The 27,487-nt window shown below is 36.5% G+C and overlaps 1 protein-coding gene across 3 annotated transcripts in view; it reads left to right on the top strand.

Annotated features, from left to right (window-relative positions):
- The window catches only part of pkd1a (polycystic kidney disease 1a), a 102,094-nt gene that overhangs the window by 7,973 nt on the left and 66,634 nt on the right, over positions 1-27,487 (top strand). Inside the window, exons 2-7 of one of the 3 annotated variants that reach the window (XM_067403140.1) lie at positions 17,330-17,401; positions 19,492-19,569; positions 21,394-21,557; positions 22,729-23,009; positions 24,746-25,139; positions 26,920-27,097. In XM_067403140.1, coding sequence (XP_067259241.1) covers positions 17,330-17,401; positions 19,492-19,569; positions 21,394-21,557; positions 22,729-23,009; positions 24,746-25,139; positions 26,920-27,097 — 1,167 coding nt within the window. Of the gene's footprint in view, positions 1-17,329; positions 17,402-19,491; positions 19,570-21,393; positions 21,558-22,728; positions 23,010-24,745; positions 25,140-26,919; positions 27,098-27,487 lie in introns of those variants that run through there. The other 2 variants (XM_067403141.1, XM_067403142.1) reach the window with 2 other exon arrangements.

The raw sequence follows: 27,487 nt of genomic DNA, 5'->3' as shown, positions 1-27,487 counted from the left end.
TTTATTTCAAATGTTTCAGTCAAGTTTCGGTTGACAAGTTTTTCATTCCCATTTAAATTAATTACTGCACATAATAAGCAATCTGATGACAGCCACTGAAACATATCAACTGCAAACTAAATCAGTTAAATCTCTTAAAATCTTAGCAGAGGATGATTAAACAGCTCCAAAAACAGTATTTAAGTTCACTTTACTTTCATAAAGTTAATCTAACTAAACTTTATAAGTTCAAGTAACTTTTAAATTTGTCAAGTTGAAAAGACGGAATATTCTGAGTAAATACAACTTTACTGAATCAGTGCAAAAAAGATAACTTAAAAAGTTAATTGAAGACATTTTTTACAGTGTAGTTTTTGAGATTTTGATTTTCACTGTTATAGTATTTATTAATATTGTGAATTAGCTTTTATTTTTAATCAGATTTTAATTGTAGTTTTTATTAATTTTGTGGTGTTTTTTTTCATGCTTTTTTTAAAAAAAAAAAATCTATTTAGCTATAATTTATTTTAATTTCAGTTTTAGTTTTAGTAACTTTAGTGCTTCAATCTAAACTTATTTTATTTCAGTTTATTTAGTTGCCAAGGCAACATTTCTAATTCTCATTTAAGTTTAAGTTTTTAATCTAATGTTTGCCATTTTATTTCAGCTATTGTTAATGTTATTTCATTTCAATTAACGAAAAATGATTTTTAACAGTGTTAGTTAATGATAGCAATACTGTGGAAGAGCAATGATTGAGGACTTAATTTAGCTTTTACACACATGTACGTCATTTCCTCAGCAGAACATTCACTGACCGCTCACAGCAGATATAAACATGAGCGCTTCAGACGTATAAACACACTCGTTCTTTGTATTAATCTGGCTTTCTCAATCTCGCTCTGTCTCCAATCGATGACTTCCTCTCTGCTCCAGATCCTTGAGCCTCTATTTCCTGTGTCTGGAGCTTTCCCTCCATCCCTCTCTCTCTGTTGATGTTTTTCTCTCTCTTCTGCAGACAGCTGGGCTTCTCCTACTGTGAGTATTTAAAGGGGTCGTATAAAAGCAGATAACACGTTATGTAATAGAACCATGTAAATAAAGTTGGGGCTGAAATATTTTTGCCTACTGTGTCGTGACGGTCTGCTGTGAGGACAGTTTGGTAACGTTTCATATTTGTCCCTGAAGTTCATGACCTTTTTCCTCCTTCCACCAAACAGGGTGTTTTTATCTTTTGTTACTGTATCTTTAAGACTACTGTATGTAAATGACCTCTGTTTTGATTGGCTTACCTGAATATTGGAACAACTGAATAGGTGTTGAGAATTAATTAAAGGTGCTGTAGAACGTCTTTTTAAAAGATGTAATATAAGTCTAAGGTGTCCCCTGAGTGTGTCTGTGAAGTTTCAGCTTAAAATACCCCATAGATTTTTTTTTATTCATTTTTTTAACTGCCTATTTTGGGGCATCATTAAATATGCGCCGATTCAGGCTGCGGCCCCTTTAAATGCTCACGCTTCCCGCCCATGGAGCTCGTGCTTGCCTTAAACAGTGCATGTACAAAGTTCACACAGCTAATATAACCCTCAAAATGGATCTTTACAAAGTGTTCGTCATGCAGCGTGTCTAATCGCGTAAGTATGGTATTTATTTGTTTACATTTGATTCTGAATGAGTTTGAGGCTGTGCTCCGTGGCTAATGGCTAATGCTACACTGTTGGAGAGATTTATAAAGAATGAAGTTGTGTTTATGAATTATACAGACTGCAAGTGTTTAAAAATGAAAATAGCGACGGCTCTCTTGTCTCCGTAAATACAGTAAGAAACGATGGTAACTTTTACCACATTTAACAGTACATTAGCAACATGCTAACGAAACATTTAGAAAGGCAATTTACAAATATCACTAAAAATATCATGATATCATGTATCATGTCAGTTATTATTGCTCCATCTGCCATTTTTCGCTGTTGTTCTTGCTTGCTTACCTAGTCTGATGATTCAGCTCTGCACATCCAGACGTTAATACTGGCTGCCCTTGTCTAATGCCTTGAACATGAGCTGGAATATGCAAATATTGGGGGCGTACATATTAATGATTCAGACTGTTACGTAACAGTCGGTGTTATGTTGAGATTTGCCTGTTCTTCTGAGGTCTTTTAAACAAATGAGATTTATATAAGGAGGAGGAAACAATGGAGTTTGAAACTCAACTTTTCCATGTACTGAACTCTTGTTATTCAACTATGCCGAGGTAAATTCAATTTTCAATTCGATGGCACCTTTAAATATTCAAAATAGAATATGAAGTAAAATATATTTTTGCTTCAAGGAACAAAAAAGGTACAGATTGGCTAAATATATTTTTTTAATTCATGTAATATATTTTATATATCATTAAAATTATATAAAATATTTATGTTATTAAATATTTTTATATTTATGTATTTTTTATACATATACAAATTTATATTTTTTATATTAGCATAATAAATTTATATAGTATGATATTATATTTATGTAATTTACTATATACTGTATTACTGAAATTACCATTATTTATTTTTATTTAAATTAAATATGGTAAGGCTCAATGTATTATTTTGTATAATTATTTTACCATTTAAATAGTATATTTTTCACATATTAAAGTAATAAGTCTTTTAAGGTAAATGATAATTTTGAATAAAATGTGCTTAATTGTCATGAAAATGCCCACAAAAAAAAAAAAGGCATTTTTTTAAATGCAAAGTATAATTTCTTGTTCTTTCTTTGATTTCGGGCTGAAAAATGACCTGGACTTGTTCTTGACAGGCTTTGTGGGATTCATCCGGTATGGAGGGAGTTTTGCTAATATATGGTGTCACTTTTGAATATAAACAAACTTTTGAGGTGCCTTTGTGGTGGTTCGGCTTCATTGATTCAGAGTCATTTGGCTGTACAAACAGTGAGTCAGCGGCTCACGCAGCAAATGATTCTCTGGCTCAGTGAGTCAATATATCACTCCACAAATGATTCAGTGAGTCAGTGCGCAGCTGGTCTGTGGTTGGTGTGTGTGTTGTTTTGATAGGTGTGATATTCTCGATGTGATCTCTCATACACTCCTAAGTACACGCTTGTTACTTTTTTCTTAAAGGACTAGTTCTGATAACAGATGATAACAGTCATTGCCGTGCGTGTGTATGCGTGTGTTCATGTGTATGAAATCAATCAGACCTGTTTAGTCTTTTTAAACATCTTGAGATCAGATCACGTTTGATGTTGTTTGTTGTGTCGTATGTGCGCCTGTAGGCTTGCGGTTGTGTGCGAGAGCCAGCTGGGATCCAGACAGCTCATGAGGCGGCAGAGTAAAAAGAGAAAATGGACAGAATGTCCCAGGAAGGACAGAGCGAAGAGCTTTTTACTGTGAAGGACTGGCAGTTATTCCAAAAAATGTCTTTATAATCTTCCATCAAAATGTAATAACTTTGTCTCCCAAGAGACCTTATCTTTTGGTCAAAATATAAGACCGCCTCAAACGTTTCCTTCACTGAGAATGCAATCTCATTGCAATGAGCTGAGTGAAAAAAAATAATTTAAGATGGTGAGATGAGAGAAATGACACTTTTGAATGTACTTTAATTTATTCATCACCACAAAATATCAATAAGAAATACTCAAGTCAAATTACCATGCAGTATTCGACCCAATATATTTGTGTTTTATGCATTTTTATGCTTATTTAACGTAGCGTGTTAGCTTAGCAACACGGTAATGTCAAACTTTGTGCTTCTTGTGTTCTGTCTGCACCAGTTTTTTGTTTTGTTTTTTGTTTTGTTTTTCGTAACAATGATCAAATCAATTCCAGATGAACAAAATCAAGTCCTGTCCTACATTGTTTCACAGTAGAGAAGAAAAGGCAATCGCAATTTCCGCTTTATGTTGACTCTTATTAAAATAAAAAACGGTACAGCATTATTATTGTCCTGCATAAATATAATATATATACATTATCTCACATTACAGTAATGAGAATGAGTTTCTTTTTTTATTATAACTGAGTTCCACCCTAAGTTTTATTTCTTATTGAAGAAGCCGTTTCACTTGATATACGCCAGAATAGGGAAGAAAAAACTATCGCTACTTCCGTTTCGAGCAATTTTTCAAAAAAATTGCAGAACAATTTATTATTCTATGTAAATATTTAAAAATTTAAAAAAAAAATTATAATTTAAATGTTTTCTTGCATTACGGTAATTAGAATAATATATTTTCAATGTAAATGAGGATTGGAGTAACGTGCTTAATTGTCATGAAAGTATTATCTCTTATGTCTCATTGTTTTTTTTTTTCAGCATCTCACGCCATTAGCATAAAAAAATAATAAAACGTCTTAAATTAAAGTGCAGCACAATTTATTATTCTATGTAAATATTTTATAATTTAAATAATATAATATTTTCTTGCATCTGTAATTGGAATTTTTTGTAAATGAGGATTGGAGTAATATGTGCTTAATTGTCATGAAAGTGTCCCCATTTTTCAATTGTTGATCTATTATGTCTCGCTGTTTTTCAGCATCTCACGCCATTAGCATTAAATTCTTAAGAGAGTTTGTCAAGTTATTAATAGCAAAACAACGTCTTAAATTAAAGTGCCGCTCAATATATTATTCTAAATATTTTATAATTTAAAGGGGTCATGAACTTGAACTGCATTGTTTTATTGTTTTATAATGTTTCCTGGGGTGCATTTATAATGTTAGTATGCTTTTTACATCCAAATTTGTCATAATTTATAAATAAAAGGCATTTTTCCTACCCTGATTTTAGCCCTCTGGTTTGAAAGCTCTGTTTTAAGGGGCGTGTCTGCTGTGAGACTTCAGTGTAACGTCCACTGCTGTGATTGGCTAACATCTTTGCATATGAAAATCCAAATATTACTCTCTCTTTTAGCACGTTTTTACTATTACAGCTCTCAAGGTTAACTGATTGTGAAAAGTGCTGCATTACATTTAGATCTATGGCATTATATTTAGATTGTGGCATGAAAGGTTGCAGAGATGAACACTGTAGCCGATCACAGACATGTTGAGCGCATGAAAGCAGTGATCTCGTCATTGCAACTCAATTTCTGCACACTCACAAATGCTTTCATCTTCTCTAACAGTGCAAACGCGATATAACTAAGAGATTCGTTGAATAAAACAGGAGTTTTGCGGATCAGTCACTGATAAACTCTTTGATTTTTTTTAATTGTTGACCTATTTTGTCTCTTTGTTTTTTCAGCATCTCATGCCATTAGCATTAAATTTTAAGACAGTGTGTCAAGTTATTAATAGTAAAAATAGTAAAACAATGTCTTAAATTAAAGTGCAGCACAATTTATTATTCTATGTAAATATTTTATAATTTAAATAACATAAGCAGGGCCTAAAACGGTCAAAAATATAAATTTGCAAGTGATATTTTGGTTGAGATCGCCACTGGCGACAATACAAACTTACACATTATGACTGTAAAATTTGCATGTTCTGTGACCAGTAGCCTATCACATCATTTGTTGTGTTGACATAATTAAATGAGATGCTGCGTGTGCAAGTTTCACTGAGTTAGAGCGAGTTAAAGAAAGTTTCACTGAGTTATATTTTTCAGTGTAAATGAGGATTGGAATAATGTGCTTAATTGTCATGAAAGTGTCACCATTTTTCAATTGTTGACCTATTATGTCTCGCTGTTTTTTTTTTAGCATCTCCCGCCATTAGCATTACATTTTTAAGACAGTGTGTCAAGTTATTAATAGTAAAAACATGTCTCAATTGCATTCTGCTCTATTCCATCTGTATTTGAATGCAAAGACGTGTGCTGTGTGAGCACCCCCCCAAAAGGCTTCTGTCTATATAGGTGCTAGGCGTCACTGCAATTCGCTTGGTGTTGGAAAGGAGCTTCTCTCTCCTCCTCCTCTCTTTTCCCGGCAATTGGAAAGTACCCTGTTAATCAGTCTCTTGGGACTGACTTCCAGGAGGAAAGGGGCCCGCTCTGCCACATGTGAGCCCAGAATGAAGTTGCTCTGCCCGGGTCAGACAGATCCAAAGAGCCCAGCTGAGGAATAAAGCCAGATTCGGGCAGCTCACAGTAGGCGATTGTTCACCAAATGCCCCTGAGGTGTTACGGTACCAATCTGGTACTTATCAGGACCAAATACACACGTTCATTTGTGCTCAAGTGCATAAATACACTCACACAGACTCAATATTTACACAAACACACGTACATTTTGGCTCCTATTTATACACACGCTCACTCAAATAAATAAGATATACACACACACACACACACACACACACGAGTGCTGGCGAGAATTGTTCAGCCCCTCCTCCTGAAATTTCGAACATAAACAAAAGGGAGCGTGCCATAAAATTCTTTCCTTTTTCTTCCTTATTCCCCCTCCTCCTACCCTTACTTTTTTTCCAACACAGCCACAACAGACAGACTGCTGTTTAGTGGGTTAGTGTGTAACCGTGGTTACAGCCAATTGTGGCTTGGCTGTGTTGCTGTGGCGATTACAGCTCTCCTCTGCTTAATGTTGATGGTAATGGTCAGTGTTGTCATCCTCATCGTCAGAGTTGACCGCTCCAGTCCATTTATCTTGCACCATGGCTGTGTTCAGAATTGCATACTATGCTATGTTTACTCTTCATAGTTTCATTATACTACCACTATTTTTTGGGGCATGTAGCTATACTGTGAACAGTATACAAAATTTCATTCTGCATGGAATGCCTATTTAATCTACTGCATCTTGGCAAATGAGCACACTAAGAAACTATATCCCACAATGCAATGTGCTCTATTTGACCTTCCATTACTGAATCAGAAACAATGTTATCTTTGTGAGATCCTACAATGTATTTAATTTTTGTTTTTTTTGAACATTTTTCATTCTCTCTCTCGTCTGGTTGGAATGACAAAATGTGAGACTTTTACACAAAATTGAAAATAAAATGTAGCATACTGCAGTTTATGTGCTGTTTCAAATACTGTTTTTAAAAAATATAAGGCAGTGTACAATAGATACAGGCACAGTTTGCTAGTATTCCTTTCAGACATTTTCACAACAGTCTTGCAATATTGCCATGATGGAATGCGAGGGTGAAATTATGATAGAATATGCCACCTCTACATTTACATTACGCCTCCACTGTCGTTTTTTTATAGTCGTATGTAGTGCAGCAGGAAATGGAGTTCACTGATCACGTGGCGAGAGTAAATGATGAAATGACTGGCAAGACCATGGCGGAGGATTCGTCATAGGGCTGCACGAAATATCGCATGATATAAAAATAACATTGAAATCGTACTTAAATACAATTCTTAGTGCGATTATGAAATCGCAAAGGCTGTGATTGTTTTCTTCTTTTTTATGCGCAGCTTGTCAATGAAGTATGGCTCCAAATCCTAATCCAACTGAAAGCACTGTGAGTTTGAGTTGCTTATAATGTACATTTGAAAAAGCAACATACATCAAACATCTTTCCAGACATGAGAAGCATTTATAAACATCTTGACAACATTTAATAACGTAGTTTACTCCAATCTCACTTAATAACGACAGTTTAGCATCCTTCTGCGAGATGATGTGGCTTCTTACACAAAATAAGGTAGTCGTGTGTTATTAGTCGTTTAAGCAATCAAAGCGTTTCAATCTTCAGTTTATTCAGCTACAGCAATTGTATGACGCACATAGGGATTTCCTGGAATGTCATACGTTATCTTCTGGGGTAGGGCATATAGTTAGAATATCATCAAAAAGTTGATTTATTTCACTAATTCCATTCAAAAAGTGAAACTTGTACATTATATTCATTCATTATACACAGACTGATATATTTCAAATGTTTATTTCTTTTAATTTTGATGATTATAACTGACAACTAAGGAAAATCCCAAATTCAGTATCTCAGAAAATTAGAATATTACTTAAGACCAATACAAGAAAGCATTTTTAGAAATCTTGGCCAACTGAAAAGTATGAACATGAAAAGTATGAGCATGTACAGCACTCAATACTTAGTTGGGGCTCCTTTTGCCTGAATTACTGCAGCAATGCGGCGTGGCATGGAGTCGATCAGTCTGTGGCACTGCTCAGGTGTTATGAGAGCCCAGGTTGCTCTGATAGTGGCCTTCAGCTCTTCTGCATTGTTGGTCTGGCATATCGCATCTTCCTCTTCACAATACCCAATAGATTTTCTATCGGGGTTAAGGTCAGGCGAGTTTGCTGCCCAATTAAGAACAGGGATACCATGGTCCTTAAACCAGGTACCTGGTAGCTTTGGCAATGTGTGCAGGTGTTGGAAAATGAAATCTGCATCTCCATAAAGTTGGTCAGCAGCAGGAAGCATGAAGTGCTCTAAAACTTCCTGGTATACGGCTGCGTTAACCTTGGACCTCAGAAAACACAGTGGACCAACACCAGCAGATGACATGGCACCCCAAACCATCACTGACTGTGGAAACTTTACACTGGACCTCAAGCAACGTGGATTGTGTGCCTCTCCTCTCTTCCTCCAGACTCTGGGACCCTGATTTCCAAAGGAAATGCAAAATTTACTTTCATCAGAGAACATAACTTTGGACCACTCAGCAGCAGTCCAGTCCTTTTTGTCTTTAGCCCAGACGAGACGCTTCTGACGCTGTCTGTTGTTCAAGAGTGGCTTGACACAAGGAAAGCGACAGCTGAAACCCATGTCTTGCATACGTCTGTGCGTAGTGGTTCTTGAAGCACTGACTCCAGCTGCAGTCCACTCTTTGTGAATCTCCCCTACATTTTTGAATGGGTTTTGTTTCACAATCCTCTCCAGGGTGCGGTTATCCCTATTGCTTGTACCCTTTTTTTCTACCACATCTTTTCCTTCCCTTCGCCTCTCTATTAATGTGCTCGGACACAGAGCTCTGTGAACAGCAAGCCTCTTTTGCAATGACCTTTTGTGTCTTGCCCTCCTTGTGCAAGGTGTCAGTGGTCGTCTTTTGGACAACTGTCAAGTCAGCAGTCTTCCCCATGATTGTGTAGCCTACAGAACTAGACTGAGAGACCATTTAAAGGCCTTTGCAGGCGTTTTCAGTTAATTAGCTGATTAGAGTGTGGCACCAGATGTCTTCAATATTGAACCTTTTCACAATATTCTAATTTTCTGAGATACTGAATTTGGGATTTTCCTTAGTTGTCAGTTATAATCATCAAAATTAAAAGAAATAAACATTTCAGTATGTGTGTAATGAATGAATATAATATACAAGTTTCACTTTTTGAATGGAATTAGTGAAATAAATCAACTTTATGATGATATTCTAATTGTATGACCAGCACCTGTATTTGGAGTTTTTGCACTACAGCGCCCTCTGGCTTTCAGATGAAGAATCATTTACTACTGATCACAGAGCTGTACAGCTCTGACAAGCTGTGCATAAAATAATCGCAGCCTTTGCCAAATCGCTTGTGATAAAATCTGTGATAAATCGCAATATGTATCATGCAGCCCTAATTAGTTGCACAACAGATTCTAAGTGAATGACAAATGTCTTGTATTGTAGAATGTGCGCTCACCACCGCCGCTCCTTATACACAGAGAATGCGCGGTCACAAAATCGAAAGCGAAAGTAAAATGCGAGCACACATTCAAACATGACTTCAATACCCTGCATTTTGAAGGTGGCTCCCTGATGCATGCAAATATCTCCCAATATGAAAGCTATCTTAGGTTGGGCTGTGTAGTTGTAAGCATCTCTCAGCTCTGTATCATGCTTGAAAAATGTGTTTTCTTTTTACATTTTGAATATTGAGAGAGTACTTTGATTATGGTTGCACTTATTGATTGCGCTTAATAAGACTAATGTGTTGTTCTTTTTATTTACACTTTTTTATTTCTATGATCAATTTGTGGAAATGAGTTCAGTTAGGAGATCAAAAGTTGTGGAAGCTCATGAATCATGTACAGTTCTAAGCTACATATGAAATCATAAAGGAGAGTCAGTTGAGTTTGTGGCAAAACCTTTTACAGAGTATTGTTGTCTTTTACTGCATATGATAATTCATACTCAGAAAGTAGAACTGAAATGACATTCATTACAAGATGATTAGTTAAAATGTATCAAATGCATCTGCAGACTATTTTACCAGTCATGTATTTCTTCATTGAGGATTTCTCGTCTCATTCTTGTGAACTCAATCTCGTGTCTTGTCTCGAGAGCAAACTGTCTCGTCACAGTATCTCACCCCTAACAGTATATGGAAAGTTTGTTAAAGGGTTAGTTCACCCAAAAATGAAAACTATGTCATTAATGACTCACCCTCATGTCGTTCCACACCCGTAAGACCTCCGTTCATCTTCGGAACACAAATTAAGATATTTTAGATTTAGTCAGAGAGCTTTCTGTCCCTCCATTGAAAATGTATGTGCGGTATACTGTCCATGTCCAGAAAGGTAATAAAAACATCATCAAAGTAGTCCATGTGACATCAGTGGGTTAGTTAGAAGTTTTTGAAGCATCTAAAATACATTTTGGTCCAAAAATAACAAAAACTACAACTTTATTCAGCATTGTCTTCTCTTCCGGGTCTGTTGTATATATCTGCTTTCCACAATGACGCTTCTTCTTTTTCTTTCCTGTTTTACGGCGGTTGGAATCCAGCTTATTGGTGCATTACCGCCCCCTTCTGCTCCGGACAGTGACGCGATAAGGACATCCGCGACATGTACACCTGCGCACCATTTTAAATAATATAGCAATACCAAAATACAAACAATATAGAATAGCTTGAATACAGCGTGCGTCTCCCTCAGACTGTAAACGAAGCTCAGGCGCACCGGATAACACATCAGCAGCATCACTGTCCGGAGCAGAAGGGGGCGGTAATGCACCAATAAGCTGGATGCCAACCGCCGTAAAACAGGAAAGAAGAAGAAGAAGCAGCGTCACTGTGGAGTGAAAGCGGATATACAACAGACCCGGAAGAGAAGACAATGCTGAATTCAATGGAATCAATTCAATGAAATCAATTCAATGGAAAGGATTCCGGAAGAGAAGACAATGCTGAATAAAGTCATAGTTTTTGTTATTTTTGGACCAAAATGTATTTTCGATGCTTCAAAAACTTCTGATGTCACATGGACTACTTTGATGATGTTTTTATTACCTTTCTGGACATGGACAGTCTACTGTATAAACGCTTTCAATGGAAGGACAGAAAGCTCTCGGACTAAATCTAAAATATCTTAAACTGTGTTCCGAAGATGAACGGAGGTCTTACAGGTTTGGAACGACATGAGGGTGAGTCATTAATGACATAATTTTCATTTTTGGGTGGACTAACCCTTTAAGTAGTGCAGGGCACGAAAACCATAAGTTTGCCATGATTTTACAGATTTTTTGTTTTTTGACTTGCATATAAACTTGTCACTTGGTAGGTAATGTGACCCCAATGTTGCATTCTACAGATTGAAAAGTTTATAATTTTTCACAAATTGTATACTGTATATAATGTGCTGTAACTTTTGTAAATGTCTACACCGAGAGTGAGTGACACACAACTAGAACATTCTGTAGTCAACAAACAATGTTTGCAGTGTAGACCGACTGTTATATGAAGAACTTCAGGGAAAAAGTGTCATATTTCCTCCATATTCCAGTCTTACATGAATATGGCCAGCTGTGGAATGAAACAGACTCTCTGGGCTGTTTTGCCATCTTTCTTTCTGTCTCTTTCACTCCCTCTCTCTCTAGTAGAAGTGGCACCAGACGGCCCTTCGGCCCTTATAAGGTGAAATCAGCGCGCATGGTAGAGTAAAACAGAACCATATGTCGCACGCTGACTCCCTCGCGCAGCTCCGCCGAGGGGCCCGCGCTCTGGTGCGGAGCTGCACACAGGAGCCTAACGTCTGCTAATATAAACCAAAGAGGTCAGATTTATATGGTCATGTTCAGGCTGCACACTGGTGCTTTATGTTACAGAGGAGGAGGTAACTAGATCTGCGTTCTTAAAGAAACACATGTGTCCTTGTATCTATTCATACACTGCAGTTCTGCTAACTTTATTTTGGCTCTATAATGAATAGCTCATGTTATTGTGAATATGGATTTGTCATGATAATACCCCATTTCCACCCTCATGCCAGCTGTGAATCAGATTCTGATCTCATGCATGAGTGCCTTTTCTTTGACATCATCGGAATTCTATTTTTAGAAGCATGACGTCATATTTGGATCTTCCAATGACTAATGTGATTGTGGTCACACAGGAACTGTTTGAAATGGGAATGAATTATTTTGTAAATATTGAGTATTTTGCCTTCAAATCAAGATTTTTTGTTCTGTGACATTTATTGCAAAGACAATTAATTTCCTAAATTTTATTACTGTTATATAACCTATAATTATTTTTTTTTATTATTTTATAAAATAATATTTTAAGAAAAAACAAACATGAGCAATAAACAACTCTTACTAAAATATTTTTTATATAATTTATACAATAATTAAAATTAAAACATCTTATGTTTAGATATTCCTTTAAATGTAAGGAATTTTTCTTTATAGGATTTTAGTATTGATTTTAACCCTTATTAAAGGGTTACCCCTATTATGGCCCTTTTCACAAGATGTAATCTAAGTCTCTGGTGTTCCCAGAATGTGTCTGTGAAGTTTCAGCTCAAAATACCCCACAGGGCATTTATTGTAGCTTGTCAAATTTGCCCCTATTTGGGTGTGAGCAAAAACACGCAGTTTTTGTGTGTGTCCCTTTAAATGCAAATGAGCTGCTGCTCCAGAAGAGGGTGGAGCTTTAAAAGCTCATACTTTGGTTGCTCAACAATAACAAAGCGGGAGAATCTCACACAGCCAAAATGAGGATTGTCAGTAATGGTGTTCAGCCTTGATTGTTGTAGTTGTAGTCCCTACCAGCCGTTTGTCCTGATTTCTGTAAAAGAAAATATCTCAGTTTGCATTGAACTTTAAGCGTCATAACTTTGCAGATGTTGTTTATGCTCTAACAGCAACATTACACACTAACTAAAGTTAAAGCAGCTCTTGTCATATATCACAGCTATGCAGCGTTTTCAGCCACATAATGTTTCTTTTAAGGTTTCAGACATTTAAATATGCATAAGCACCATTAAAACAATACATTAAGAGTTTTATAAAATACACACTGATGTCCGACATCAGTGGAAGCAGCAATAACAAATATAATTTGCCGACATTTATTCATATCAGACGCACATAATGGGCCTAATAACTATAAAGTTTACTCTATTATTCTTCCAGTTCACCAGCCACTTACTTACATATATTTCGGGAGAAATTGATGAATTCACCTGCTGTAAATCCGACTGATAGGAGTCTGTGAACTGCGGGGCAAACTAAGATGGCGGCGCCCAACTCGCATTATAGATCAAGATAAAGATCATTTATAAAGGTTTTAAAACGACAAAGCACACTCACTTACACATATTTGAGAATCGGAATATCATATAGTTGATGACATGGTAAGCAATTTTTCGAATATTTTAAATAAAAAAGGAAAAACTAAATAATAGCGATCCATCTGTCATACAGTGTTATTGTTGCTGCGATCAGCGCTCGTGACACGCAAGACGCGTCGCCATGGAAACATTAAAGGCAAACGTTCTAAAATAATGGTCGCCTTAAAAAAAACTCACTCCGGGGGGACAGTTAGAATATTTTAAACTCACGATCGAAAGGGTTAATAAATCCTTAATATGATTATGTAAAATATATCTAATATATCTATATATTGCTATTTTTGAAATATGAAATGTGACCTGAACATGTACTTTGATCCATAACATGGAGTGATTAACAAATAGTGCTCTAAAGAATACAATGGTATGTTTCTCAACAAACATGGAAGTACCATGATATGTTTTGGTGAGTGGTTGCTTGTGAGCATTTCTTCCAGCTCTAGTTATGAAGTAAGTGTGTAGTCAGCGTTCCCGCCTCTCTGTCCAGCAGAAAAACAGCACAACCACAATCTGTTCTTGTCTGTTGAAGTGAATCTGGACGTTAAATCAAGCCTTTCAAATGCTGCATGGAAAATGTGACCCACACGTGAGAGCTACTTCATATTGGAGCGGCCGTCCTACCGTTCATTTTTCCAGCAATCAGGCACTCAGAAACACTGAAGCTTTGTGTGGAAATCATCAGCTTCTGCAATCAATAAACTGTACAAATAAATGAAGGAACAACATATAAATAAAGAGAGAAATCTCCAAAGCTTTAAAGAGTAATCCTGCACAGCTGTAAACCCAGGGTTAGTGTTATATGTTTATGAGTTTAACACGTGACCTTTTTAACTGCCTGTCCATCCAGCATGGATTAGTCTTCATTTTAATGTATTCCTTGAGGTTCACTTATAATTTTAAAAAGTTTTTTGCACTAAAAACATATGTGCGTTCACGAGAGAGTCGAGTTCTGGAGGAAGGGTGACCTCTGACCCGACGCGTGATAGCTGTAATGTTAGCACAGAGGATAGAGCAACAAAACAGAATGTCTAAAACGAGACATTATAAAGAAAATATCAATATAAGGGAAGAGGAGCTACGTCATCCGCCGGATCTCGACTCTCTCCCCCTGGAGTCATATGGATAACTTTTATGATGGATGCATGCACTTTTTGGAGCTTCAAAAACTCAGGCACTATTCACTGCCATTATAAAGCTGGGCAGAGTCAGGGTATTTTTTAAATAGATCTCTGATTGTGTTCGTCTGAACCTTGGCGAGTAAATCATGGGATAATTTTTGGATGAACTATTCTTTTAAGGCAGAAGTTTTTCTCTGATTTCTCAACTGTTACCTGACCTGGCCGTCATCTCATGACTCTGTGAGCTGAAGGTATTTCTTTCCATTCCAGTTGCCTAAATAAACTTTCCGAGACCCTTACACAACACTATATCAATCTGATTCTGCTAAAAATACACTCAGTCCCTCAGTGACAGAAGAGCGCAACACTTTCATTCATTATACACTGATAACGTTCAGATTTGTTACCATACTTGCACACACACACACGTCTTATGTAACGTGATGATGTGTAAAACGTCCTCCTATTAGTGAGCAACTAAGGAGGATCTGACACAATAATGACTTTAGCAGAGGCTTTTCAACAGAGTCGACGGTCAGTTGAGTAAAACTCCTCCTCTCTTACACAGTCTGTCTGGAATGGACAGATGTTTTCTTCTGGGAACAGAGTTCATACACACACACACACACACACACACACACATGTGTGGACGTCCGTCTGTTGTGCTTGTCTACTAACACAGGTTACACGATTGGTTTCATTGATTAGCGTATTAATCAGGAAGACAGATGATGATTGGTTCATTATTCTGATTGTTTGTACTTTGCATCATCTGTGATGAAATATGAACTTGAGGAATGAACTACATTTAAAATATATTCAGACAGAAAACGGTTCTTTTAAATTGTAATACTATTTCACAATATTATTGTTTTACTGTATTTTGGATCAAATAAATGCCTTCTTGATGAGCAAAAGAGACTTGCTTGGTTTACCCAAATATTTAGTTTCTCATTTACTCATGGTGTTTGAAACCTGTACTGCTTTCTTTCTTTCTACACAAATGAGCAGTGATTTACATTGTTGTGGTCCCAAAAAAGTGTCATGATGAAAGTACCACAAATTTGCTGAAAATGAGAGCTACGGCAAACGGGGAAGATTTAAAGTGGTCCTTGATTATGATTTCACTTTTTTAACTTTAGTAAGTGTGTAATGTTGCTGTTGGAACATAAACAACATCTGCAAAGTTACGACACTCAAAGTTCAATGCAAAGGGAGATATTTTCTTTGACATCACTAACCCCAAAATTTACATAAACCCTGCCCCGAGAACACACAAAAAAGAGGGTGCGGCCATGTTGGGCTGCTTTAGAGAAGAGGAAGAGTTGTTGTAGTAGAGCGTTGTTGACATGCCATCATTTTACGCCGGACTGCTTCACAAACGAGGGTCAATTCAACACAAAAGATGAACATGACGCCACATGCTAGTCGATGAGTTGAATCAACTCCACAGCAACTACATAAATTTATCCACTAACCATCAGAAACATCCAGATTCATTCTGAAAGTTGTAACTTCTTCCTGAGTCTCTCCATCAGTGTCGACTCCGGTTTGAACAATGTAAGGCTGAACACCGTTACTGACAATCCTCATTTTGGCTGCGTGAGATTCTCCAGCTTTGTTGTTGTTGAGCAACCAAAGCGTGAGCTGTTAAAGCTCCGCCCTCTTCTGGAAAGGGGGCTGGGAGCAGCAGCTCATTTGCATTTAAAGGGACACGGTGTGTTTTTGCTCACACACAAATAGGGGCAAATTTGACAAACTATAATAAATGAGCTGAAAGACTGCAAAAATACTGTTCTTACTTAAAGTTTTTGTTTTGTTTCTAGTCAAAATATCTTAAAGTTCTTAAATCAAGAAGCATTTTCTTGACAAGTAAAAATTATTTTCTTATTTTCAGAAAATAAATAGCTTTTCCTTAAAACAAGCAAAATAATCTGCCAGTGGGGTAAATAAAATAATCTTATATCAAACCAAAAATAAGATATATAATCTTGTTTTCAGTTTGGATTAAGATTATTTTGCTTACTCCGGTGGCAGATTATTTTGCTTGTTTTAAGGAAAATTCACTTAATTTTTACTTATTTTTCCTAAAATCAAGAAAATAATTTTTACTTGTCAAAAAAAATGCTTCTTGATCTAAGAATTTTTAGTCTATTTTTTAGTTTTTGCAGTGAACTTCACAGATGCATTCTCCAGAGACTTACATCACATCTTGTGAAAGAGGCATAATAGTTCTCCTTTCAAATTTCAGTCTGGTACTCGCATAAATCCATAGTATGACTTCAGAAGACTTGTAATGTCATGCACGAGTCACATGAACTACTTTTATGATGCTTCTGTGGTCAATTGTGGAGCTTGACAAGGTTGAGTCCCCATTCACTTTAAAAGAGCAGCATATTATTATTATTATTATTATTATTATTATTTCATCGATATATATGTTTCTTTTTTTCTTTTTTTTATTATAACTCTGGATGTATTTGTATTTTGCATTTAATCTCTCATCTGTAAATATTGTAATTGTCTTTTTGCATAATAAAAAAAAAAAAAGAGCAGCATGAACATTCAGCGGAACATTTTATGTTCCACAGAAGACAGAAAGTCATATGGGTTTCAAAATGGCTCATTCTTCCCTCATGAACAGGTTTCTACAGCGTTTAGCTAGAGTTTGAGTGTGTGTAAATGTCTAACCGTCTCTTTCTGGCTTCTGTTGCAGAGATCTGTCCAGAAACCACATTCCCTCTGTGGATTGGAGCCTCTTTGATCACCTCACCGCCCTCAAGGAGCTGTGAGTGCCACGTCTCTCGTGCGCGAGCCTGTGTGTGTGTGTGTGTGTTTGTTTGTACGCGTGCTTGAGACACAGTCCTTTGCGTACGTCTGTAATGGGTGGTCTGGGGCGATCGTGTGCATGTATAATAGGTGGTCTGCTGTAAACCTGAGCTTGTGCTAAAGCAAAAAGGCAATTGTTTTCTAATCTGCAGCTTCCTGTTTACTTTTCCCTCCTCAAGAATCAGTTATATATTAATTCCATTTTCCACAATAAAAACGAATCCGTTTTAGGACCATTAAGATTTCTTGAAATTATTTTCAGCCCATTTTCTCTCCAGATTCTCATTACTGTAATGCAGTCAAATGCCTCCATCATGTATTCTTACAACTGTGCTTTTTTTTTAGACTATATTATTCTAATGACTTAAATGACTGGCAATATTTAAATTGTTTAATTTGTATTTAAATTGAGTTATATTGAAATAGTCTTTGTTAAAATTGCTAAAAAACACAACATGATGTAAAGTGAAATCATTATTATTATTATTTATAATAATAATAAATAAAGTATTTTATTTTATTATGTGAAACTGAATAAATTAAATAATATGAAATATATCATGAGATCTTTTTTTCCAGTAGACTATATTATTTTAATGATTTAAAATATTTAAATTAAGTTAAATTAATATTTAAATTAAGTTATATAAAAAATAACTTAAATTTTTATTTTAAATAATAATTTTAATACAATTACACTGCTAAAAACACAAAAAAATCAAAAGGTAAAGTGAAAATTTCTTATTTATATATGCAGTAGACATTTTTTATTTTACTGAACGGAAAATATTAAAATTAAATTGTATTCAAATAATTAAAATTAACATAAAAGCAAGTTGTCTTTTATTATTATTATTATTATTAATTATTATTTATGGGTAACTGAGCATAATATTAGGTTAAAATACTAAAAACACAAAATCATTATGTATTTTTTATGTATCTTATTTATATAAGAAAATTTCTTATTTATATATGCAGTAGACATTTTTTATTTTACTGAACCGAATATAATAAAATTAAGTTATTAAAATAATTAAAATGAACATAAAATGTCTTTTATTATTATTATTATTAATTATTATTTATAGGAAACTGAGCATAATATTAGGTTAAAATACTAAAAACACAAAATCAAGATGTCTTTTTTAAAACTGATTATTAATAATAAATATTTTTATTTTATTTATTTATTTTATTGGAAACTGAACATTAAGTTTAAATACTAAAATACTAAAAACACAAAATCATTATGTATTTCTTTATCAATTTGTTACTATTAATAAAGTTTTTTAAATTTTATTTTATTTAAGGGAAACTGAACATAATATTAAACTTAAAATACTAAAAAGTTAAAATACTAAAATACTATCAACACAAAATCCACATGTATCTTTTCACTCTTATCGCGCATCACTCTTCCTCACGGGATCTTCGACTGTGGGCCGTTCGCTGAGCTGTAAGTGTGTGTGTGGGTGGCAGGATGGTCTAGTTCCCAGACGTTTTTTGAGCTCATATGGTGAGAATGTGTAGGCGGATCTTTCTGGAGTCTCTCCCGAACCGCAGAGTCAAACGCTGAGGAACTGAACGCGAATCGACCAGGCGCTCTCGATTCTTTCAGCTCACACAAAAGCAAAATAAGCAGAAAAGTGAATCAGTTACGTTTATCTTTGTTGTGTGAACAGTAACAAATGAGCATTTCCAACACACACATCGGGAGTTCAATCACATTCTCATTACAACCAATTAAACGTCATTGCTTCAGGCTTTGACTGCACCATTTCCTGCTGCATTTCGGTATATACACACACACACACACACACACACACAAACACACACACACACACACACACACACACACACACACACACACACACACACACACTCTGTCTGGTTCACCAAAATCACTCCAGAACTTTTCCATATGCTGCTCCAAAGGCTGAACAAGGGAACGATTATACTGAGAGGAAAAGAAAGAAGTGACTTAGAAAGAAGGAAAAAAGGCTGAGCAATAATATACGTTTGACTTTTGTCTTTCATGTCTTGCAGAGATTTGAGCAACAACCAGATCACCACCATCGAGGAACGAACATGTGTTAATTTATTTAATTTAACTACGATTACGATGTGAGTACAAACACAAAGTACAGAGTCACACACATCACGTATAACCTTCACACGTTGTGTTCTCGAACATTCACAACAAAACCTGAAAAGAAGCTGAATGGCCTTGGATGTGAACTAGATCTCAATACTGCGGGTCTGTCTTATATAAGTGAGTGGTGGATCTGTTCTGGCATCGTTGTGTAAGATCCTGAAACAGACACACCCAGAGGCTTGAGTCCCGCATCCGACTGTATTGACACCTCACTGAGTGTGTGTGTGTGTGTGTGTGTGTGTGTGTGTGTGTGTGTGTGTGTGTGTGTGTGTGTGTGTGTGTGTGTGTGTGTGTGTGTGTGTGTGTGTATGTGAAAGTTACAATCCTGCCCAAGTGTGTTTGTCAGTAGAAGAGACGTCCATTGCACAAAAAACAGCCAGTTTTGTTAAACCCACTCACAAATAAAAAACTTATTAGACACATGAACTGCTTGTTTATACTTGGTAAGGCTTAAAAAAAGTGATAGAATAGAAATGACCTGTTCACTTTTCAGTTTTCCTTAATGAAAATGAAGCCTCTCATTATTAAGATTTCTTTGCATATATTCAGCATTATTTATCCCTCCAGATTCTCATTACTGTAGAACACTTTAATTCAATACAAATGTTATACCATCATGTATATTTATAAATGTACACTAGCAATTTAAATAATATATATTGACATTTTATTGCAGTAGGCTATTTAATTTTATTGTATATTTTATTTATGAGTGAATAAATTCACTCATAAATAATGAATACATAAATACATGAATACATTAAATAATATTGAATAATATATCGTGACATAATTTATTGCAAAAAATATTTTTTAATTTATATTAATGCAATAGACTTTTTATTTTTTATTTTATTTTATTTTATTTTATTTTATTTTATTTTATTTTATTTTATTTTATTTTATTTTATTTTATTTTATTTTATTTTATTTTATTTTATTTTATTTTATTTTATTTTATTTTATTTTATTTTATTTTATTTTATCAACCAGATGCACTTTAGTTTAAACACAAGAAAAATCTACTCCAGTAAAAGAAGACATGGCATTTTATTTAAATATACATGTATATGTGCAATTGTTAGTTACTTGTCGGTAGTATTTGCGCTGAACTTAATTTTCATTGCTTTCATTTGTGTTCAGACAAGATGTTGTTGATTACTGTTTTACAGTAAAGTGAATCTGGAAAAGAGAAAATATGCTTAATTGACATGAAAATATAATGTCAGGAAATATTAATGGTTGTAAGGAGTCTACATTGTTTCATTTAAATTTATTGCAGTAACTTTTTGCCTAATGATTATAATCTTGTTTTGAAGATAAAAGAAACATTAAGATTCTTTTCCTTTGCGATTTGATAATGATTCACATATTATCTAGTGGTTAAATAGTCTTATCCAGATTCTATTGCTATTTTCATTAGCTAAAGCTTCATTTTATAGTATAGCGTTCCCTCTGTGACTCTCCAAGTACTGCTTTCATACCCTGATTAAAATTCCCCATTGAACTTCTTTCAGTTCCGCAATAATTATAGATTAGAGTGCTGTGTTGTGTTTCCTGGACTGATAAAACAGCGAGTCTGCGGTGACAGATTGCTCCGCCGCTGCGGTGTGATCATTTGTGTACATATCAAATAAGACTTAAGCCTCACCTCCGGGTCAGACCACATCCTCATGCGCAGAATAATGCTCTTTAAATTACTATCCTTATCACACATTCAGTGTTTGAATAAGGGCCGTATAATGTTTTCAACCTATGCCAGTTTATGAAATTTTCTCTCTCTCTTTTCCCAGAGATCTGAGCTCTAATCCGTTCGTCTGCGACTGTAAGCTTGTGCGTTTGGTTAGCTGGTTGCAGGAACAAGGCGTTAGAGTAAAGCGACCCAACTCTATGCTCTGTGACCATCCACCGGAGGTGAAAAACCAACCGCTGCTCAATGTCAGTGTGCAAACCTGTGGTGAGTGATGCACACATGCACCTGGATTTAAGCATGAGGAATATGGCAACACTTATTTCGATAGTCCACTTTAGACATTCTACTATCTGTACACTCACCAGCCACCTGCCTTAAAGGATTAGTTCACTTCAGAATTAAAATATACTGATAATTTACTCACCCTCATGTCATTCAAGATGTTTATGTATTTCTTGCTTCAGTTGAAAAGAAATGGAAAAGGTTTTTGAGGAAAATATTACAGGATTTTTCTCCATATAGTGGACTTCACTGGGGTTCAACTGGTTGAAGGTCCAAATTGCAGTTTCAGTGCAGGGCTCTACATGATCCCAGATGAGGAATAAGGGTCTTATCTAGTGAAGCTATCAATCATTTTCTGAAAAAATGTAAATGCTTTTTACCACAAATGCTCGTCTTGCACTAGTGACGCATGTCGTGTCCACATGAAAATGCAAAAACATGTTATGAAGCGCTGTCAGTGCATGCCAGACCAACAGGTGGCGATATAACCCTAACCGTAAAGCCATGTTGGCCAGTCAAAAACCTGGAAAGAAGGTTTTTACCGATTCCGTTTCACAAGCCAAAATCTCAATGTCTACATGACAACACTGTAACCAGAGTTTCTAAAAAATCTTCAACCTGGCAGGAGTTTTCAAAAATGTTCGGTTCCAGTGACCAGATACTGCGTTTGCGTGTGGACGAATGGCCAAAAAAAGCTGCGAACGTTTTTGAAAATACCCATGGATAAGAAATCCAGGGAGACAAGCAGAAGATCAAAACCATGTCACAGAAAACCAGAACTAGCACTCAGAAATGCAGTGTAACACATACAAGACTTCGCAAAGAAAGAGTAAAAACACAGGGCTAAAATAGCCAGGCATTAACAAGATAATGAGACACAGGTGGAAGTAATCAAACATAATGAATCCAGGCAATGGGTTATGGGAACTGAGGTCCATGATGGGAGTCGAGAGGAGTGCCCTCTGGTGGAGATCATGGGCACTCCAGCTGGTGGATGTAACAACAAGAGCCAACAACATTCATAATAGACAACTAGATTAGGAAGCAAACTAGAGAAGAGGAGAAATGATACATTAAGACCTCAAATAAAAGTAATACCAGATTTTGTTAACTGACATCTTGAATTGGTCATTCCCATCTCTCTCTCTCTCAGGCCTGGCATACGCGGGCTGTCTGCAGGACGAGGAGCACGCAGCAGGCGTGGAGCTGGTCATCTTCTCCTCCTCCACTCCCGGGCCGTTCTCACGAGATGTGTGCAACTCCAAATGCTTCCATGAGAACCAGCGGTACGGCGGTCTGGGTCAGCAGAGAGAGTGTCTGTGCAGTACCAACTCTGAGCTCAATCACATCAGCGAGTCCCATTGTTCGGCCGCCTGTTCGAACCCACTGGTCATGAAGGATTGTCACTGGACTGTGGCGCAGGACGTGTTTCAGGTCTGTGTGAAGAGATTCAGTACTGAACACTACCAGAACGGCTCTTCCTCTTGAGTTGATTAGAGCAGAGGTCTTCAACCCACTGTCCTGTTCAACTTCAACCCTAATCAAGCACACCTTAACCAGCTGACCAAACTCTTCAGGATCACTTTAAAGGCCCACTGAAAGGCCTTGAAATGTGCAGTGTTATTCAGGAATTTCCACTAAAAGAGGAAGATGGGGAGGGGACATATAGAGCAGCTCCTCCCCTTTTTTAAAATGGCCAATAATGCACATAAGATCCGCTCTGTGCTCTCGTGTTTCCGGACCGGAGCAGACGGTGTGTGCTCTGCGGCGGTTTGTGTGACACTAATGTGAAACCAGACTTCATTCGTCCCAATGTAAAGCATATTTACACTCTCTGAATCACTGTTCCCTATATATCCCCTATATAGTGCACTATGTGCCATTCACCATGTATAAAATAGTAAATGTGTGACCGATTTCAGCCGCGGCTTCAGCATCTGTTTATAATGTAGGGGGCGGGATGCTTCAGATTCCAGAGAGAATCTGATTGGACAGAAAATCTGATGAGAAGCTGAAGTGTAGAGTGATGTCATCAAAATCATTGATTTATATTGGCGGAAGTGAGAGACTGTACGTTTTGAATGCTTATATCTTGTAAATGTGAATTTTCATACTAATAGACAAAAAAAGTAAGTTTTGATTTCATGGGGACTTTAAAATCACAAACTGAAGCAGGTTGGATATGAAATTTTGAGGGCAGTGGGTCTCCAGGAGCAGCGGTGAAGACCTCTGGATTAGAGTCATGTGATCACTGAGTGATTAAAGGATTAGTTCACTTTCAAATTAAATTTTCCTGATAATTTACTCACCCCCATGTCATCCAAGATGTTCATGTCTTTCTTTCTTCAGTCGGAAAGAAATTAAGGTTTTTGAGGAAAACATTCCAGGATTTTTCTCCATATAGTGGACTTCAATGGAGCCCAAATGGTTGAAGGTCAAAATTACAGTTTCAGTGCAGCTTCAAAGCGTTCTACACGATCCCAGATGAGGAATAAGCGTCTTATCTAGAGAAACCATCGGTCATTTTCAAAAAAAAAAAGTTTTAACTATAAATGCTCATCTTGAACTAGCTCTCTTCTTCTTCTCTCTTTAAATTCCAGCAGTGGAGACACTGCTAAGGGTCTTACTGCCCTCCACAGGTCAAAGTTTGAACTAATTGTTATATACTTGCACTAGCATATTGAATATGACAAATTAGTTCAAACTTTGACCTGTGGAGGGCAGTGATACACTTAGCAGTGTCTACAATGCTGGAATTCAAATAGAGAAGAAGAAGAAGAGAGCTAGTTCAAGATGAGTATTTATTGTTAAAACGTATACATTTTTTAAAAATATATATTTTTTTGGTTTCTCTAGAGAAGACCCTTATTTCTCTTCTGGGATCGCTGTAAACTGTAATTTTGACCTTCAACCCTTTGGGCTCCATTGAAGTCCACTATATGGAGAAAAATCCTGGAATGTTTTCATCAAAAACCTTAATTTCTTTTCGACTGAAGAAAGAAAGACATGAACATCTTGGATGACATGGGGGTGAGTAAATTATCAGGAAAATTTTAATTTGAAAGTGAACTAATCCTTTAAGGCTGTGATGTTGTAATGAATCCAAATTCTTTCAAAAACGTTAATAATCTAGTGTGTCATAATTATTTAAATACACTTTCTGCCCACAGGTGAATTTCTCCGCCTCTCTTCCTTCCCGCCGCGTGTCCGTCCATTCCGAGGCCGTCCTGTCTGTCATCTCCTCCGTCTTCCCTGCTTCTTTCTCATGGGATTTCGGTGACCTTTCGCCCCGGGTCAACAGCTCTACGCTCAACACCACGGCGAGGCATAAGTACGGACTCCCAGGAAGCTACCAAGCTCAAGTGAGCGTCTCAGCGGGTCACCAGGAGATCGTCGCTCAGGGGACCGTGAGTGTGGAACTGCCCCCTCGACTCGAGCTCCACTGCCCTGCACTCATCGTGGCCAATCAGAGCCTGGAGGCGGAGCTTTCTCTGGTCAACTGGGGCGGAGTGGGCATAACCGTGGACTGGATGATCCATAAAGATGGGCGAGAGATAGCGAGAGGTACGGATATGATATGATATGAGATATGAGATATTAGAGCTCAATTTAACACCAATCAGTGTTTTTTTACTATTAAATTTAACTCATAAAAAACATTTCTGTCGTTTTGAATGGGTTTTTCACTATACTCGTCCCTGTGCCATAAAATCACATAATAAAATCACACATAGCCATATTGAAGTGTTTCATCTGTTGCATAATGTTTTTGTGTCAGCTCACTCTTTTTGGAGCACTACTATACTTAAACACATACAAACTGGCATAATCTTGATGACACATTCTCACATCAGGACAGCTCAGATATAACACGCTTTAAAATTACCATGCGCTCTCTCTTAAAAGATCATGCTTTTCATGATCTATCAAACCATAAATGTCCCCTCTCTTACACAAAGCATGAGTGTCCCTGTCGAGCGATGGCATGTGAAGATTCTTCGTTTGTTTATCAGGCCTGCAGAGATCTGTCCATTATTGTTTGCTTTGAGAGAACAGATAAGAGCGCACAGCACTGATCCCAAGAGGCAGAATGAGAAGAAAGCGAGTTACAGAAGCAGAGAAAATCTTCACTGATGTGTCTGAATGCTTTAGTGCTGCTGCGTCACGGCTCTTTTCTGATGGTGATGGACAGCAGGGAAAAACAATGTCTGACGCCACTTACCATATATAATAAACAGGCTTTTCAACTTTAAAAATGGAGAAAAAAACATTTCCCACATTGTTTGTTGTTGGTGTCTGATTAGATTCATCAGTAAATATGGCACAGATGACATTTTTTTTTTTACAAGATGTAGTCTAAGTCTCTGGTGTCCCCAGAATGTGTCTGTGAAGTTTCAGCTCAAAATACCCCACAGATAATTTTTTAGCATTTGGGTTTGAGCAAAAACACCGCGTTTTTTTGTGTGCGTCCCTTTAAATGCAAATGAGCTGCTGCTCCAGAAGAGGGCGGAGCTTTAACAGCCTGCGCTTCGGTTGCTCAACAACAACAAAGCTGGAGAATCTCACGCAGCTAAAATGAGGATTGTCAGTAACGGTGTTCAGCCTTACATTGTCGGACACTGTAAGTCCCCTTTAATATGGGTTAACGGTAAAAGTAATAGTTAATAATAAATAAATTGTTTAGTTCAGAGAATTATTGACGTTGTTTTTTTGCACTGAAATCTCATTGATATGTTCATATGCACTTCATGGTTATATATTTTTATCAGTTTTTCACAGCATTTTTAGCATATTTATGAATTAATTATTAATATTTGCTGTTGTTTATGCATTCACAAAATTGTGAATTTTCCTAATATGCCTGTTAATATTTTTTACATTTGTATTTTTAAAAATATTTTAGCTGTTTTCTATGTTTAATTATATTATTTTACACTACTGGTCAGGAGTTTGGGTTCAGAAAGATTATTTTTATATCAATACTTACATGCAAGGATGCATTAAATTGATCAAAAGTGACAGTAAATATGTTTAGAATGCTACAAAATTCAAATAAATGAACTTTCTATTCATCAAAGAATCCTGGAAAAATAATGTATCAAAGTTTCAACCAAAATATGAAGCAGTACAAATGTTTCCAACATTGATAATAATCAGAAATGTTTCAAATCAGCATATTAGAATGATTTCTGAAGGATCATGTGAAATAGAAATAGATGCAGCCTTAGTGAGCATAAGAGACTTGTTTCCAAAACATTACAAATTCTCCCAAACTTTTAAACTTTGTTATGTTACCGGTCATAAACAATATTAATAAAGTCTAATGAACTTTCTCTCTCTTTAGCGGAGCCGCTGTGTTTGCCAGATGCGGTCCATCACGCTGACTCATCCCGCTGTTTCCTCTTGGTGTCGGACGAAGTCAGCTGGTCAGACGCACGTCGGAATTGTTCAGCTCGTGGGGGGGAGCTCGCCGTGGTGCATTCCCAAATCGTCCGGGACCTTCTGGCCCCTCGAATCACACAGTGAGTCAGACGCTCTTCAGCTGCTAGAAATGATCTTTTCCAACACCTCTGTAGGCTTTCGTGTGATTTGATAATCAGTACAGCAATACTCCCGCCCTGAATTCACACCATTTGATGAGTCAGTATTGTGATGTGCGGTCCAGTCAGGGAACTTTTCAGCAGAAATTACACATTCCACCTTTAAATAACTAACTGTTACATCAAAGCCGGCTCGAAATGGCATAAAGATGCTGGGTTAAATGACTTCCGCTGCTAATGCAATGTTTCCATTGAGAGCTGTGCTGCTTTTTGACCCTGACTTTTTCCTCTAGAACTTTACTCTGAAACAGTAGCAAAGCATCATGGGAAATGCCTTTTTAAAATGCATTTAAAAGTCTCTGAGTGCTGCCC

Source organism: Chanodichthys erythropterus, chromosome 12, assembly GCF_024489055.1.
Source record: "Chanodichthys erythropterus isolate Z2021 chromosome 12, ASM2448905v1, whole genome shotgun sequence".
In the NCBI taxonomy this organism is placed as follows: domain Eukaryota; kingdom Metazoa; phylum Chordata; class Actinopteri; order Cypriniformes; family Xenocyprididae; genus Chanodichthys; species Chanodichthys erythropterus.
The sequence above is the reverse complement of the archived record's forward strand: the minus strand, read 5'-3'. Positions and strand labels throughout refer to the sequence as shown.